This window comes from Oenanthe melanoleuca, chromosome 2 (genome assembly GCF_029582105.1).
Source record: "Oenanthe melanoleuca isolate GR-GAL-2019-014 chromosome 2, OMel1.0, whole genome shotgun sequence".
NCBI classification, from domain to species: domain Eukaryota; kingdom Metazoa; phylum Chordata; class Aves; order Passeriformes; family Muscicapidae; genus Oenanthe; species Oenanthe melanoleuca.
In genome coordinates, this window is record NC_079335.1 from 105,987,510 (window position 1) to 106,002,482 (window position 14,973).

Here is a 14,973-nt window from a genome sequence, read left to right on the forward strand (position 1 = left end):
TAGAGACTTATTGCAGGGAAAAGGGGAGGTTTCCCCTGCTCTGCTTTTCATGTCACTATTCTTTAGCTATTAGTGACCAGGTGGATAGTTTATAGGCAATAATAAGTAGGATGTGTTCCTTGTACAGTGTGATCCTTCAGAATACAATGTTAGGTCTGGCTTTTTCTACCTACACACAGGGATACTTCACAGCCAGGATGCTGTTCCAGTGTAGAACCACCGTGCACATCTTTGCAGGCACGACTGTAATGTGCTGATGTTGGGCATTGCCCTAATGCAGTGTAGGTTTGTGCAGGGGCAGTGGTGAGTCTTTGGCGAGACAGGATACAATCAGAAATCCCTGTCTTCCACTGGTGCCTAATCCTGGCTCGCTGGGTTGATGGCTGGACTTTGTTTCGCTTGTTTTTTTAGGTTTGAGAATTGCAAGGCTGCTTACAGTCAGGTTACCTTTTCCAGGTTGTGTGAAGACTGGGGACAGCAGCATCTCTCAGCTTTGCAAATATTTTTGGCTAGTTTAGGTATTCTGCCTTTAGATTACCAAGCAAACTGTGCTGGTTAAATGAGAAGCATCCTCCAGTATTTCTTACATGGTATTTTCAGTGTAGTTGCTCTGTGTCAAATTAGAAAATCTCCCTTGTGAAAGTAATACCATGTACAGAACACAAGTGTAATAATACGGACTTTTTTCAAAGAACTGAATTTAGTTTTCTGTAACCTTGTTCCCTCTGTCCACCTCCATCTTTAAATAAAAACAAGCATCCTTGTGGGATTGCTTTTGCCCTCAGCAATACCCTCAGGGAATTTTTACTCTCCTATCAAACAGTGTTTTCTAGGAGGCTCTTTAGTGGATCATGAGGATCACAGGTATCATACTGCATAGCATTTATCCCATGGTGAAAAAAATATATTCCCAAAGTGTCCATCCATGTCCATACACAGCCTTGTCATCCTGCCTGCCCCATCACCTCATGAGAAAGCCCTGCATTACCCTCTGATGCTGAGCAGAGAAATAAATATCCAGGAGAGGCCCTGTAACATTACAATCTTCCAGTTTCTGAAAGCCTGTAGTCCACATTCAGGTTTGTGCATGTGTGGGATGGGGAGAAAGGAGGAGCAACAAGGCCTCTGGGGCTCCCTGAGCCAAGCCTGGGTCTGACTCCAGCCATCATTTAAAGTTGTCATGTTGCTCTGACCAACAGCAGCCACTGGAATACTGCTGGCAAGTGGGAACAGCTGGGCCAGATGTGGCACTGCTGTAAGTCTCTTTTCTAGTACCAGCTGTGGCTCTCCTTGAACAAGGCATATGGTTAATGATGCTGCACTAACCTTGTCCTGCTCAAACTTCCCTTTCATGCAGCCAAGCATTAAACCTGAGCAGCTGGTGGCAGGGAGCAGCCAGCTGGAGCAGGAGCTAAGCTACTCCTCACAGCCTGCTCCTGATGAAGTGAGGAGTGAAAGTTGTCTACCAGAACTGGTGGGGAGAAGGAGGACAAGACTTCAAAGGACAGTGGCCATTTCACTTGCTGAATGATATAAAAAAGCAGTTTGAGAGGCAAAACTGAGAATTGGCCCCACAGTAACAGTTCTGGTTTACTCAAAGAGACAGCATTGATTTGGGCCAAGTCATTCCATGTTCCATATTAGCCTCGCCTTGCAGCAAACTATTTTTAATCCATCATTTAAGCTTCACTCACCCTTACTATTCCCCTAACACTATTAGAGTCTGCAATCTAGCACTTAACAGGGTAGGACAGAATTGCCATTTTGCTCTGAAAGGCTGCATTTTCTTTCTGAAGGGGAAAAGGAAAGTCCCAGAGAGGAGAAGAGGGCATGAGGAAACTTGATTCAGTGGCATCAGCAGTCTAAACACTCAAGATAAATAAAACAGTGGGAAAGTAGAAATGTGGTCAAAGCCACAGCATTCAATTTGTGGCAGTCCCTAGTCACCAGCTTGCAAAATTTTTCATAAATTCAAAGGAATTTTCTGTTCCTTTGAAGAGAGCCCTCTTTTGAGGCTGTTTGATCTTCAGGAAATAATTCTAGGCTTATTGGGCTGAAGCGTAGCAGCTGTGAGTCCAATGTGTAGTGTGGTTAAAACATTTATGCAGGAAAAAAGAGCCATTCTTGTCCTTGCTCATATAGAAGAGTTTTGGATCTCAGACTGGAAGTGGGACAGTAAAGGCTCATCCAGTTAGTGCTCAGGCAGTACTGGAGTCACAGAAAGGATTCAAGACTGGCACAGAACTGCTTCTGGCAACTGAGCTGGTCCTGTCTGGTTTGCATTCCAGCTTAGCAGCCTGAAGGAAAGGAATGACTGAAGTCATTCTGAAGTAGGAGGAGGGATGGTCACTGAGCAGAAATGCTGAGTGATAACACGTAGGATGCAGGATGCTGTACCCACCACATGCTGCCTGCACCAAGAGCAGCCTTACTCAGTATTTTTCCAGACCATGTATATTTAGCAGCAGTTTGTAAATGAGAGCAAAGCAAACAGTCCACCTGACAGGTGTTTTGATTAGAAATACCTTTATTTTATAAAGCCACAGTTTGTTCTGTAAAGTTTTACCACACTTATAAAAAAGGGGCTGACAATTCTGAGGGACAAAAGAAAAGCTGAAAACATTTCTTGTAATTCAGGGTTACACAAAGGTTATATTTATAATATATATATATATTTATTTATAATTTGGAGACAGTAGAGATGAAACTGCAGTTTGGGGGCAGCTGAGGGGTCATATTTCAGAGACTTGCTCGTGCCCCACGAACAGTGTCTCCTGACAGAAGGGGTTCACCAGGACCATCCCGCTGTCCCGGTAGTCGCCGTTGGCCGGGGAGCGCGGCTCCGACAGGTGGTCCTGGGGGAGAAACAGAGGGTGGGACTGAGCACTTCACACCCCTCACCCTCCACCAGCACACAGGGCACTCCTCCCAGTGCCCCAAAGGGGCTGAATGTTGTGGGCTGTGACTCCAGAGGAGCTGTGAGTGAAAAGTTGCTCTGAGGATCTGCTCATCCTTTCTCAGCCTGCGCCAAACTTCCAATCCCTTCGGAGCTTTCACATTTCTTGGGGTTTTTTTTCACTTTATTGACTCACTGCAAGTGTTTCCTGTCTCTGAGCTGGGCTTGAGTCCTCAAAGATGCATTTTGGACTTCTTTTTTAAGGTTAGAAAGCCACATATATGAGTCCAAGCCACCCAGTTCAGTCATGCTCTGATCAGGTTTAAATGACTCAGCTTTTCAAGACCATCCTGTATGTGAATAGGCCTGACATTTGATTCAGGGCAAGCTAGACCAGGTCCTGCCTTAGCTTGAGCAACATAATTGCCAGCAAAGTGGGGTTAATGAAGTGACTGTGACTATTTGTCTAATCACATTTCAGAGGTTCCTTTCTAAACTTTTTTTTTTAATTTAATTTAATCACATGAACTAGTCAGCTAGCTTTAGCATAAACTCGACTCTCCACTGTTTCTACATTTTAAATACCTTTGAACTAAATGGAATTATTCTCTGTTTCTGAGGCCAGGGAATAGATTTCTATCTGTAGGATCACCTGCCCATGTGTGAATAATCCCACTGAACCAGTCAGATCCCTTAAATAAAGGCTGATGAGTGTACACCACCACCACACACCCTCACATACTGATGCTCTGATTATTTTTGTTGTGGGAACTCTCATTCCTGAGCTGCTATTTGAGAAGTTACTGGCAGCCCCTGAGACATAAACATACAAAATTTCTTTGCATTGCTAACTCCCACCAACCTCCTTTTTTCATGTGCTTTGTGTGGCACACTCACAGTAGACTGACTGTCAGTAATGAACCAGCCCAAAGGGCTCTCCTTAAGCCACAAGTCCTTCCCTAGAAGCTCTTCCCCTGAACATGTGTAGGGATTTCAAGGCTTTACTAATATGACTTCCTCTCCCCTCCTCCCAGCATGGCTTCAGTTACACTTTTCAGACACCAGTTCTGCAAGCAAGGTACCTCTGAAGTCTCCAGTGACTGGATCTCTCTTGGTAACTCTACAGCATGCCTGTTGAAGTAGTCCATGGTAATAGCATTATTCCAATAGCTCAGGTTGTTCTCTGGGTTAGATGTCTTCTTCTTCCTTCTCATGCAGCAGACTGTCAGCAGAACTGCTGTCAATAGAAACACGTCAAAAATCTGGTTATTTCCTTTCAATAAGGACCCATCAGTAGCTGGATTTGTACTTTATGTTACTTAAGGAGAGGGCTGGTGAGCTGCATTCATACACCTCAGTCTCAGCCAGTCCTAGCTCTCTGCTAGCAAACCCCACACAATTGTGTCAGAATCTGGGCCAAGCAGATGAGGCTTTGGGCTTGGCAGAATATGCAGTTTTTACTTTCTTTTTGATGTGAGTGTATAATCTTCAAGATGTGGCTGCCTGATTAATGAAAAGCTTTGTTGTTGTAACTGATGGCATTTTAATACCCAAGCAGGGATTTATAGACCCTCTAGGAGAGAGAGCATTCCTCAGGGACCAAGATGCTTCTGTGGGGATCTTTTCTGCATCTGGTGTGTTCAGAGGCTGCAGTGACGAGCACATTAGCAAGTGGGCAGTGAGAGATCCTGTCCTAGCTCAAACAGCAAATCCATAAATGCTTGCAGCTGCATGTCTTCAACATCTAAAGCTTCTGTCCTGAAGTGCCACTGATTCCTGCCTCTGTTGCCTGCCATTTGTAACCTGGATTTTGGCTTATGATTGTGTTCCAACACATCAGCAACCAGCTGGAGAACAGATGGGCTCCTGAGTAGGATGACACAGGTAGGGAGGTGAGCAGATCCCCTGTGGCACCTGTCCCATGTACCTTATGCTTCCAGGAGTGTTAACACCAGAGCTGGGGTTTTCCTGCCTGTCTCCATCAGCTGTGGGATGTGGGTAACCTGTTCCCCCACACTTGTCTGGGCATTGGGTAATGTCTGAGAGTGGGTTTTTTTCTCACCTGCAGAGGACAATCAGAAATAAAAGCTTTTGCAATCTGAAATATGTGAACCTAAAGTAGAGCAGTTGGACAAGACAAAGTGACCAGCAAGTGAAACTCCTGATGCTCAGAATTCTGTCTGGAACCAGGGCCACAGGCATCCCTGGGCCCCAGAAATGCCCAGGTAATTCTCTCCCAGAAGACAGCTGAACACAAAGCTGGCTGAGTGCTATTTTCTGGAATCGCTCTCAGTTTATTCATCTCTTGTCATTCAGATGGGTAATCCTGGCAACTTTATGAGAGACAGGCAAGCCCAGAGCAACAGAATTACTGCTCCCACCAGCCCTGGCTCAGGCAGGAGCTGTGGTGTGTGCAAGGGTTTGCTCAGAGCTGTAATGTGTGAGCTCTGTCTGCTTCCCTTACACCTCTGGAATTCATTGACCAGTTGTGTTTGTAATCTACCTGATTCATACAGACAGGTAACTGCACATGTGCTAGCTTTGATTTTTACCTGTGAAATAGGAAATGCCCTGCTGTAAATTCCCTCTATAATTTCTAAACCCCTTATGGTAGAATAGAAGAGAGAAAATATTCATGAAGCAGAAAAATATATTATTTCCTCAGCTACAGGTAAAATTATGTATTAGAATGATAACTCAGAGGAAAGAAAAGACTGCAGAGGGATCACTGCTGCTGCATATATTTTGACAAACAGTGCAGCTACTCATGTGCCATGGGTCTAATTTCTTATCACATCTACCACATAAAAACAGCAACACAAAAGTGAAAGGCTAGAGTTCTATCTAAAAAAGAGAATAAACTAATAAGAATAATAATTAAAAAAAAAAAAAAAAAAAAAAAAAACAACAAACCCAAACCAACAATGTATTTCAGTTCAGGCAGTTTTGTCATTAACAACTTCATTTTCTGACAGCCCAGTCTGACTCCTGCTGCTGCAGCTCATGGTCCCCCAGAGCTGCTCTCCCTGCCTGGGGAAATGCCTGTCCTCCTGAAGGGCTGCACCTTTTATCCCACCTTTGGCTGCTGCCCTCTCCAGCCCAGCCTGCAGGCTCAGGAAGATCAGGAAGTGATGCAGGACTTGCATTTAGTCCCCATCACTGCTGGTGAGAACCAACAGTCCTTGGAGCTTTTCTGTTCCAGCAACAAGTGATCCATCCCTAAGGCACAGAGCATTTCTGAAGGCACCTGAGAACATGAGAACCCCAGAAAAGTCAACTCTGTGCAAGTATTTTTTTGAAAGCCTGAGGTTATACAGCTTATAAAATGTTGTGGCTGCTGACAGAAAAGTATCAGATTTGGGGTTTAGGGGCTGGAAAGCCAATGACACTGAGTTGAGAGAGGTCTCAGCTTCTTCCAGCAGGAAATGGCTTTGCCATGTGTATATACATCCAGCAGTAATTCTCCCTATCTCAATTACACTCTTGGCCTCTAACTGTGGTGCACACACAAGAAAATGGATGGAAGAGCATGGAAAATGGGTCCCTGAGCTTCCATAAATATGTATTTTAGCAGAAGGATGTCTACCTAAGCTGCCCCAATTCAAAGCAGAGACCTCATTTTAGAGGGTGAGTGAGGACAGCAGGGCTGGAATGGGGCTATTCCCTCTTCATCTTCTAAGAACTGCCCTTTTCACAGAATCATAGAATCATTTAGGTTGGAAAATACCTTTAGGAATGTTGAGTCCAACCATTACCTTAACACTGCCAGATCCACCACTAAACTATGGCATTAAGTACCATATCTCTCATGTAAAAAGCCACATTTTGGGCATATTTTAGTGAAATTAATGTAGCACACATAGCACCTCCCACTTCTAGAACAACACCATGACCAGGGTACAGCTTTACCAATATTCCTAGATATCCCTTTGTTCCCACAATTACAATTACATGTATTACAGAAAAAAACTCTTCTGGACAGACAAATCTGATGGCCAGGGAGGCCATATTAAGTGGATGAAATACACAGAGGGCAGAGATGGTTTGGAAGGCACAAATGGCAGGAATGACAGCAACAGAGCTGAAGAGAGAACTCATAGTTGCAGCACACTGCCTATCTATCCTGGTATATTATGTGGTTAACTCTTCCCTGGTTTTCAAGCAAGCCTCTGGTTGCTTTCTGGGAGTCAGAAAATCTCAGCTGACTTCCCTTTGCCTGCTCCATGTTCAAGTCAATAGCAATGAGAAGGACATGTCAGTGTTGGCCCTGTGCCAGCCTGAAGTCATGAAGTACATGTGACACTGTGTTAGGAAATACCAGGGGTCTCTGGAGGTTCAGAGGTTTTGGAAGCATTTCTAACCTGTATCTTTTCACTGCTGATGAGCTCCAGCTCTGACACTGGACATTCTTTGGCCATAGGGCAAGTTACATCTTATCTGCATTATCTGTCTCCCCACCTATGCAATAGGACATAAAACATCTCCCACAAATGGGAGAAACAAGATTCTCACAGATTTACAAGTTTCTAGGCTGGTGGGAACATGTCTATCATCTATTGTCATCCAAATAGCCCCTGCCCACCAGGAGACCTGTTACCTTTACCATAATCTGTATTTAAGATGCAGCACATCTCATAGGAAAACACTCAGCTTTATTTAAGGATATAGAGTGACCAGATATCTATCCCATTCCCACAAATTTTGTTTCAATGTTTAATTTCCATTGTGGGGACACATTTACATTACTCTTGTGTAAATACTTTCACCTTCAACCATCCCTTCCTCCATATTATTTTGCCTTTTTTATTAAAAACTTCCACTATGTTGTCAGAAATCTCTCCTATATATGTAGGCTTCAGCCTCTTTTTATGCTACATCATGGCACAAGTGGAATTATGTTGCATTTCTCCACTCCTAAATCATACCATGGCTCTTTTCTAATCTGGTGTTTTTTGTTTTTGTTTTTTTTTTGTTTTGTTTTCTTAAATATAATCCACTATGAATACACACCACATTCAATACCAGCTTCATTAATACAGTGTAATGAGATCATAATAGTTCCCTACAGTTTTCTGGCAGACTTTCCCTTCAACTCACAAGAATATTTTACCAATCTTACACAGCTGCACACTCCCTTCCTCACTTTCCAGCTGGCCCACAAAATACTGTGTTAACAGACCTGAAATTGTAAGCACTTAAAAGTCATGCAATATTCAGGGTGAAGGATCTTCCTTTACTTCTCCCTACGGCTGCAGACCAAAACACAAACTAGGTTTAAAGAACCCTTCTCTCAATGACCAAAAGTGCTTTTTCCATATTTCTTTCAATTTCTCTTGTTTCCCATGTACAGCAGCACATACTTAGCTGTGATAAAGGTATCAGGATGGATTTGGTTATTGACTACAGCTGATAACACCTGGAGACAGGAGTTGCTCCAGTTCAGCCTGAGTTCACATCTGGGGGATTAGGCCCAGGATTTGGGATTTCCCTTGCTCCAGATTGGGAAGCAAACATCACAAAGGTTTTGTGATGGAGAAGGTGAGTGAGGTAGTTTTGGAAAGTGTTCCAGTGCTTGAAATGTGAGCTAAGAGAGCTTAGGCCCAAGGCAATTCTTCAGATATTCTTTGAGTTCTGCTGATGCCTGTGTTCAGAGGCTCAGCCTTCCTCTTGTGTTCTCCCATGTCAGCAAAACTGACTGGCTGAATCAACTTCTGTGCATCTGATTTGCAAGTTCCTGTTCTTCCACATTTTGTTGTGTCATTTAGTTACAGTGATGCAAGGACCAGGAGTCCAAGGACTGGAATGGTGGGTTTTAAAATGAGCTCACACTGTGTCTTGTTCTGCATTGCAGAGAGAGGCACCTCCACATATACAACAGCACATGCACAAAAGTGTTCAAGGCTGCCTGAAGGACACTGCAAAACCAACTCAAACTGTGACATGAAGAAAATAATGACATCACTGTTATATATGATTTTGCAATTCTGGGAAGGGAATGATACAGAATCCTTCATTTTTGCAGCCCTCCCATGGCATTAGCAATATTACCCTCATTATTTATACCATGAAACTGAGCTGCCAAAAGGTGAAATGATTTCCCTAGGTTCATGCAGCAGATGTGGCTTGTGCATTCCTACTCAAATCATTACTGTTCTGCTAGCAGTTTCAGGGGCTTTTCAGGAATCCCAGTTTGAGTGGAACTCAGAAACCTGTGCATCTGTAAAGAAGTATGCACTGTAAGGGTGGGAGGCTAAATCCCAGTTCTTATTTAAGCAGGCTCGTGTTACAGCCCCTGAGCTGTGCCACCAGCACAGCCAGTGGGATCTGCCAGTCCTCAGGGGTCTCAGATGTCAGAGCACAGTGATGCTGAGCAAACACTCTGCTGCTTCCTGCTCCCTGGGGCCAATCCCCACAGCAGGGATGGGCCAGCAAGGAAAGCCCAGCAGGGTTTGTCCCCTGTGAGGAGAAGTTAAGCATCCCAAGCACGTCTTTCAGTGGGGATGAGGAGCCAAAGGCTCCTATAGTTGCTCTCTAGCACGTTACTTCCCCTGCTATAGAAGCTCAAATGCCCACAGGTTGTCATCTGACAGGTGTTACTAGAAGGTGTAACAGCAAGCTGCATGTAGGGATCAGAGAGGGACAGAGATATCTTTGCAGAATCATGATGTGTTTTCCCTTCCAAGCAGTTTTGGGTAGCACAAGCTGTGCCCAGAAGCCCTCCAAAGAAAGCTCTTCCAGTCTCCTTGTCACTCCTTTCACAGAGGAGAGATGCTATGGAAAGACACAAGGGCTCTTGGCAGAGGAGAGATGCTCTGGTCACTGCACAGCTCTGCACAGGCTCTGGACAAAGAGCTGAGAGGTCAGCGAGCTGGCACAGGCTCAGGGGCACCCCTCATTAGCAGGACAAGGGAGCTGAGTTAATCGGATCCCTGCAGCTCGGCAGCCTTGTGCACAGGCTCTGGGTTGCCTCTCCTCACCCCTTTCCATGTCTTTCAAGGGTGCATGGCTAACTTCCCTGTCTTCTCCCTGCCTGGTCCTGAAGGTGCCTGAGCACAGAGCCACCAGCCCAGAGCTGCAACCTCCGGTGACAGGAGGCTGATGGTGCTTGATCCCTCCTAAGGCAGCTCAGATATTTAGGAGCGGGATTGTGTCTCTACAGCGTTTCAGCATCCCACGGCAGGAGCACGACAATATTGTTTTTTCCTCAATCCGTGCCCACAACAACTGTGAAAGCCTCCCTCGGAAAACTCCGTCCCCGTTTGAAGATGAAATGAGCCCCAAGTATGTGTTCTTCGCCCTGGGCCGGAGGAGAGGAGCACACGGCAGGGCTGTGCCCGGGAGGTGGCGACAGCGCCCGCGGCAGAGCATCTTCATCCCCGCGACCCAACAGCGGAATGCCGCCAGGGAATCCAGCATAAAGGCGCTACAGACACACCTCCCCCAAAATGTACCATTTAAATGCCCGCCTGCCGCTCGTTTCAGCTCTGGAATACATCAGAGGATCGCTGGATTTTGAAAGGAGAGTCCCAGTGAAGGCCATCCACGGGAATCCAGTCCTGAAAGCAGGACTTAAATACTTGAATCGTTTAAACGCTCAGTTGTATTAGAGCTGGGACAGATAACTTTGAAAATAGCATTTGACTTCTTTAAAGAAATGTAGCTTATGAATACAAGAACCAGAATAGGCAGTCACATGAACACATACCATTATGGCACAAATGAAAAGAAGAAAAGTGCTAACACCTCTATTTAATGAATAGTGGGTTTGCACGCCTGCTGTCAGACTTCTCATATTATTATTACTATTGTTATTTTTCCTGTTGTTATTATTATTTACCTCATATATAGCACACACAATTTACCCACTGGCTATGCTTCCCATGCTTGTGTTGTTTGGTTTTACACTTCTTATTTTGTATTTAGATGCTTTCTATCCAGCTCAGATTTCTTTCTGGATATTGGCCCAAAACACAATCCTTGGAAGAAATTATTTGATCCTCTAGTTCTATTGATGGACAGACAAGTTCATCAAATCATCAAATATTGCTGCTTCTGACCACATGCTTGCAGAGTCCCAGTTTCTTCTCTCTGCCTTACACAGAAATGCATATGCAAATTCTGCTTTGGTTGCTCCATCCTTTAGCCTTAAGCTTCATTCTCACTTGTGGTATTAACCACTTTGGCAATAGCAGAATTCATGGTCCCAGAGGTGTGAATCTAGTACATATGCTGACCCAATCCAATAATTTGCAACTGCTGAAAGAATTAGCATGGTCCCCTATCCAGGTTTGCATTCTTGCAGCCACATCCTTTCTAGGTCTCATGCTCATCTGACTCTGTGGGGAGCAGATTCAGCTCACTGGGTGGACAGAAAGTACCAAAGAATAAAGTGAATATTTTTTGGCCACTTTAATAATCTGGAAGTGCCTCAAGGAGGTGACAAATCAGATCCAGGCAGAAGGAGAGGCGCAGGATCAGGTGTCAGATCCTCAGAAAGAGCAGGAGAGAGCAGCACTGTCCTTTTTGGCTGTAGTAAGCTATGTGTGAGATTGGATCAGGCAGCTCCTCATCCTCCTCAGTACAGCTCATAGGTGTCAATAACAGCATTAATACTCAGTATTGTTGGCTGCTACCCCTTTATGTTTCCTCAGGCAGCAAAGGCTGGGAAATGTTTGGTTTTGTTTCACTCCAGACAGATTAGAATAATCACACCCCATGACAGTGAGACCCCAGAGAATATATTGTCCCACCAAGCTGATACAACCCAGCCAGGCACGGGACATCCTGGCAAGCACTCACAAGCTTGCTCATAATTTCTAGTGTGTTTTTTGTAACTGAGTCAAACAACAAGACCCTGAGCCAGCTCTGGAAACAACCTGCCCTGGTTCTGCAGATGGCTGACTCCAGGTGTCTGAATGCCAAGGTTTCCAAATCTTTCTCTTCCCTTGGCAACTGCAAATTGAAATTAAAATGGAGGAAACCAGCATTTTGGTTATCAGATTTTTAAATCTGATAGTTCATGCACGGCCTGCAATGAAGTATTTTGTTGAGCTGGAAAACTGGTGTTTCCTGAATTATTAGTCATTACAGATGTTATTAATCCTTTAAGTTAGCAATGGGCTTTTAAAATCCAATTTCAGGGTGCAAATACTAGTTCCTAGATAAAAGAATCCCTGTCTTTGATCAAGTTTTTGGTCACTGTCTTAAACATCTTGACATAAAGATGCTTCACATTCTAGAGTTGTTCAGGCTACTGTTACACCCTCAAATGGGGAGTCATCCCATAAGGTTTTTAACAGCAAGAGAGCAAGTATGCTTTGACTGTAACATTTTAGTCCTGCAAACACTTTGGTCAGTGAAGGTGATGCCTGTGCATCTGACCTGCCTCTATTAGGTCTCCAGCTAGTCCTTGAGTCATGGGCTTAAATCTGAATCTTAAGGAAAGAGAAAGCAAAATAAAGTGGCAATTAACTTACAACACGAGGATATAGGGACGCTGATAGCCAGAATGATCCAGGCAATGTCCATCTTGCTGAGACAGATGGTCGCTCTGTGCTGGGGTTTGTCCCCCTCAGTGACATGGGAGATGTTTCCTTGCACACCTGGCTTCCAGGTCCCGGCAGGAACCAGTCTGTTCAGGAAGTTCCCGGTGGCGGTGGAGCCAGCTGTGGAGGTGGGGCTGGACAAGCTGGTGGCAGGCACTGAGGAGAGGGCACTGCCCGGTGACGTGGCGCCGGTCACCGCGCCGTGCTGCGCTGGAGCCAGGCCCTCAGGGTCCCCCGCTGCCGGGGACGAGATGCTGACATCAAACCTGGTCTGAACCGAGTGACCAGCTGCTGCTGTAGCAGATCCAGAGCCAGCAAACAGAGGGACATTGGTACTGAGATTCAAGGTTACCCAAGAGCTGTTTTTGCTCAGCATATCCCACACGCCGTAGCGGGTGGGTTTAAAAGGCACCGACACTGCTTCAGGATCAGTTGATGGTCCAGCAGTTGTGGTGGCAAAATCTGCCTCCTGCACTACTGCCTCGGTCCCATCCCCTCTCTCTGCTTCCCTACGGCTTCCCGAGGCGCTGTGGGGAGAAGGGGCTGAGTGTGTAGTTCTTGCCAGCCCCATTCCATCTGGATCGCTGGATGCTGTGGTCTGGGACTGGAACGGGTGGTCTGTGAAAGGGCTCCTCAGGGTAGGGAAGGGAGAGTGCAGGGTCGTCTTTAGGTAAGGCTCTGTCGACTCTGAGAAGTTGCCTTTGAAAACCTGGAATATTTTCCCCTTGGGGCGAGGCTGTCCTGAGTACAAAGCACTCTGGTTGTACAAGCGGTAAGTTTCCTTCTCGCCGATGCGAGGGCCACTCTCTTGCTCTTGCCCGGTGGAAGGGGCTTCCTGCACCAGGCTGATGGGGTGGGACATGGCTTGAGCAGACGTGGGGAGGGGCTCTGCCGTGTGGTGGTCTTTGTGGTGAGGTGTTGTTCCCATGGCTGTGATAGTTGTAGTGTTCATCGGGAAGCCCTGAGAGGAGGAGACAGTGGGAGACAGTACCTGAGCAGAAAACACCAGCTCTTCTGTCAGTGCCAAGATCAGTAGAACACCTGGGGGAAAAAAACCACAGAAAGAGGGTGAGATAGTGGGGAGGAACCAGGGGATGGGGACAGCATGGCTTGTGTGTCTGACAGGAAGGAATACCTTCCATGTTCTGCAGAAGGACAGAAGAGTTAGCATCCAACTTTGTTCACTTCTCTGAGAAAGTAGGAAGGCAAAGACAAATCTGCAGGAGCTGTGGTGGCCCCATGGCCATGAGAGCAATGAGCAAGATTACAGGGAATTTCTGTGGCAAAGAGAGAGAGGAGCTTGCAGTATCGACTCAAGAGAAGCTTTAAAATGCCATAGGCAGGTGATTTCCCTGGAGAAGCTAAAAAGCATCCTACATTTCAGGGGCAGAAACAACAGACGTCCTCATTTTCATTGTGGCCAGGAGGTGTCCAGATGAATGTCCATATCATTATGGGAAACCTTAGTCTGCTCACTCCTTTGGCTGCAAAATCCTAAATTTGGCTGCCTCCAGTCTTGGCTGCCATTAAGCAATCTGTGTTTTGAAAGAGCAGCTGCTTAGGCCTTGCTGAAAATTAGGTCAAGAAGGGATGTCTGATGAGAGGGCTACCTGGGTTACACATGCTGCGCTTTACTTAGTGACTTTGGAAAATCTAGTCACAGCAAATGTCACAAATTAACAAGAAAACACGGCTATTCCAGCCATTTTAAAAAAACATTGTGGTTATTGTGATCTAACACAACTGCCCTTGGCACCCATAACCAAAGTTTGGTTGTAACCTGTCCTGTGCTCACATGTGCTGTGAGGCTGGATTGTGTGAATTTTGCCTCCCACCTCCCTCAGCGCTGCACATAATTTTCCGAGGTACCAGATTCACACCGCTGGGAGCATCAATTCTTTCATTTATTCCCAGTTCAGATAATGGAGTGGGCAGCTGCAGTAGCATAAGCCTCCCCAGGAAGCAGGGCTAATACGCCGTGAGTTGGCGTGACCTGCAGGGACCACATCAATCACATGTCACCATTTCCATATGTTGAAGCTGTTGAGTGCAATGTGGATCTCTGCCCACTAGGAAGCACATGGAATAAATCCATTTTGCACAGTCCACTGAGCATCATCAGATGGCACCATTAGCACTGTGCTAGTGTGAATTTCAACCGGCAGCATTGAGGTGAAAAATGTTGTCACAGTCTTAACAAGTCAGGGAGATGAGTTCGTCACAACTGCAGGACTCCAAACTGGGTGATGATCAACTTCCAGCCAGGACTGTGGAGTGCCTTCCTGCACCCTGCTCTACCCTTCCTAGTTAGCCAGCTTTCTCCATGAGTGTTGTTAAGCCATTTAGCTCTACACTATTTGGGAATGTCTGTTATGGGCCAGAGGAAGACAGGGACTTGGGAAAGTGAAAGAAAATCTCTGATTATGTGTCTGCTGGCCCTCATTCTGTTTCATGTTGGACAAATGCAAATGTGGTGAAATGTGTTTATTCTGAATCCTGAGTATCATTCACACCCATTCATGATCACTGCAA

At 45.6% G+C, this 14,973-nt stretch overlaps 1 protein-coding gene across 4 annotated transcripts in view; it reads right to left on the bottom strand.

The window, feature by feature from the left end:
* Nucleotides 1–2,502: 2,502 nt before the first annotated feature.
* TMEM108 (transmembrane protein 108) overlaps nucleotides 2,503–14,973 on the bottom strand; it is an 80,458-nt gene continuing 67,987 nt past the window's right edge. For 3 of the 4 annotated variants that reach the window (XM_056485029.1, XM_056485031.1, XM_056485032.1), the window contains exons 2-4: nucleotides 12,373–13,482; nucleotides 3,979–4,133; nucleotides 2,503–2,855 (exon numbers count right to left, since the gene is read on the bottom strand). In XM_056485029.1, coding sequence (XP_056341004.1) covers nucleotides 2,733–2,855; nucleotides 3,979–4,133; nucleotides 12,373–13,482 — 1,388 coding nt within the window. In that variant the 3' untranslated portion in view covers nucleotides 2,503–2,732. The remainder of the gene's footprint in view (nucleotides 2,856–3,978; nucleotides 4,134–12,372; nucleotides 13,483–14,973) is intronic. The other variant, XM_056485030.1, reaches the window with a different exon arrangement.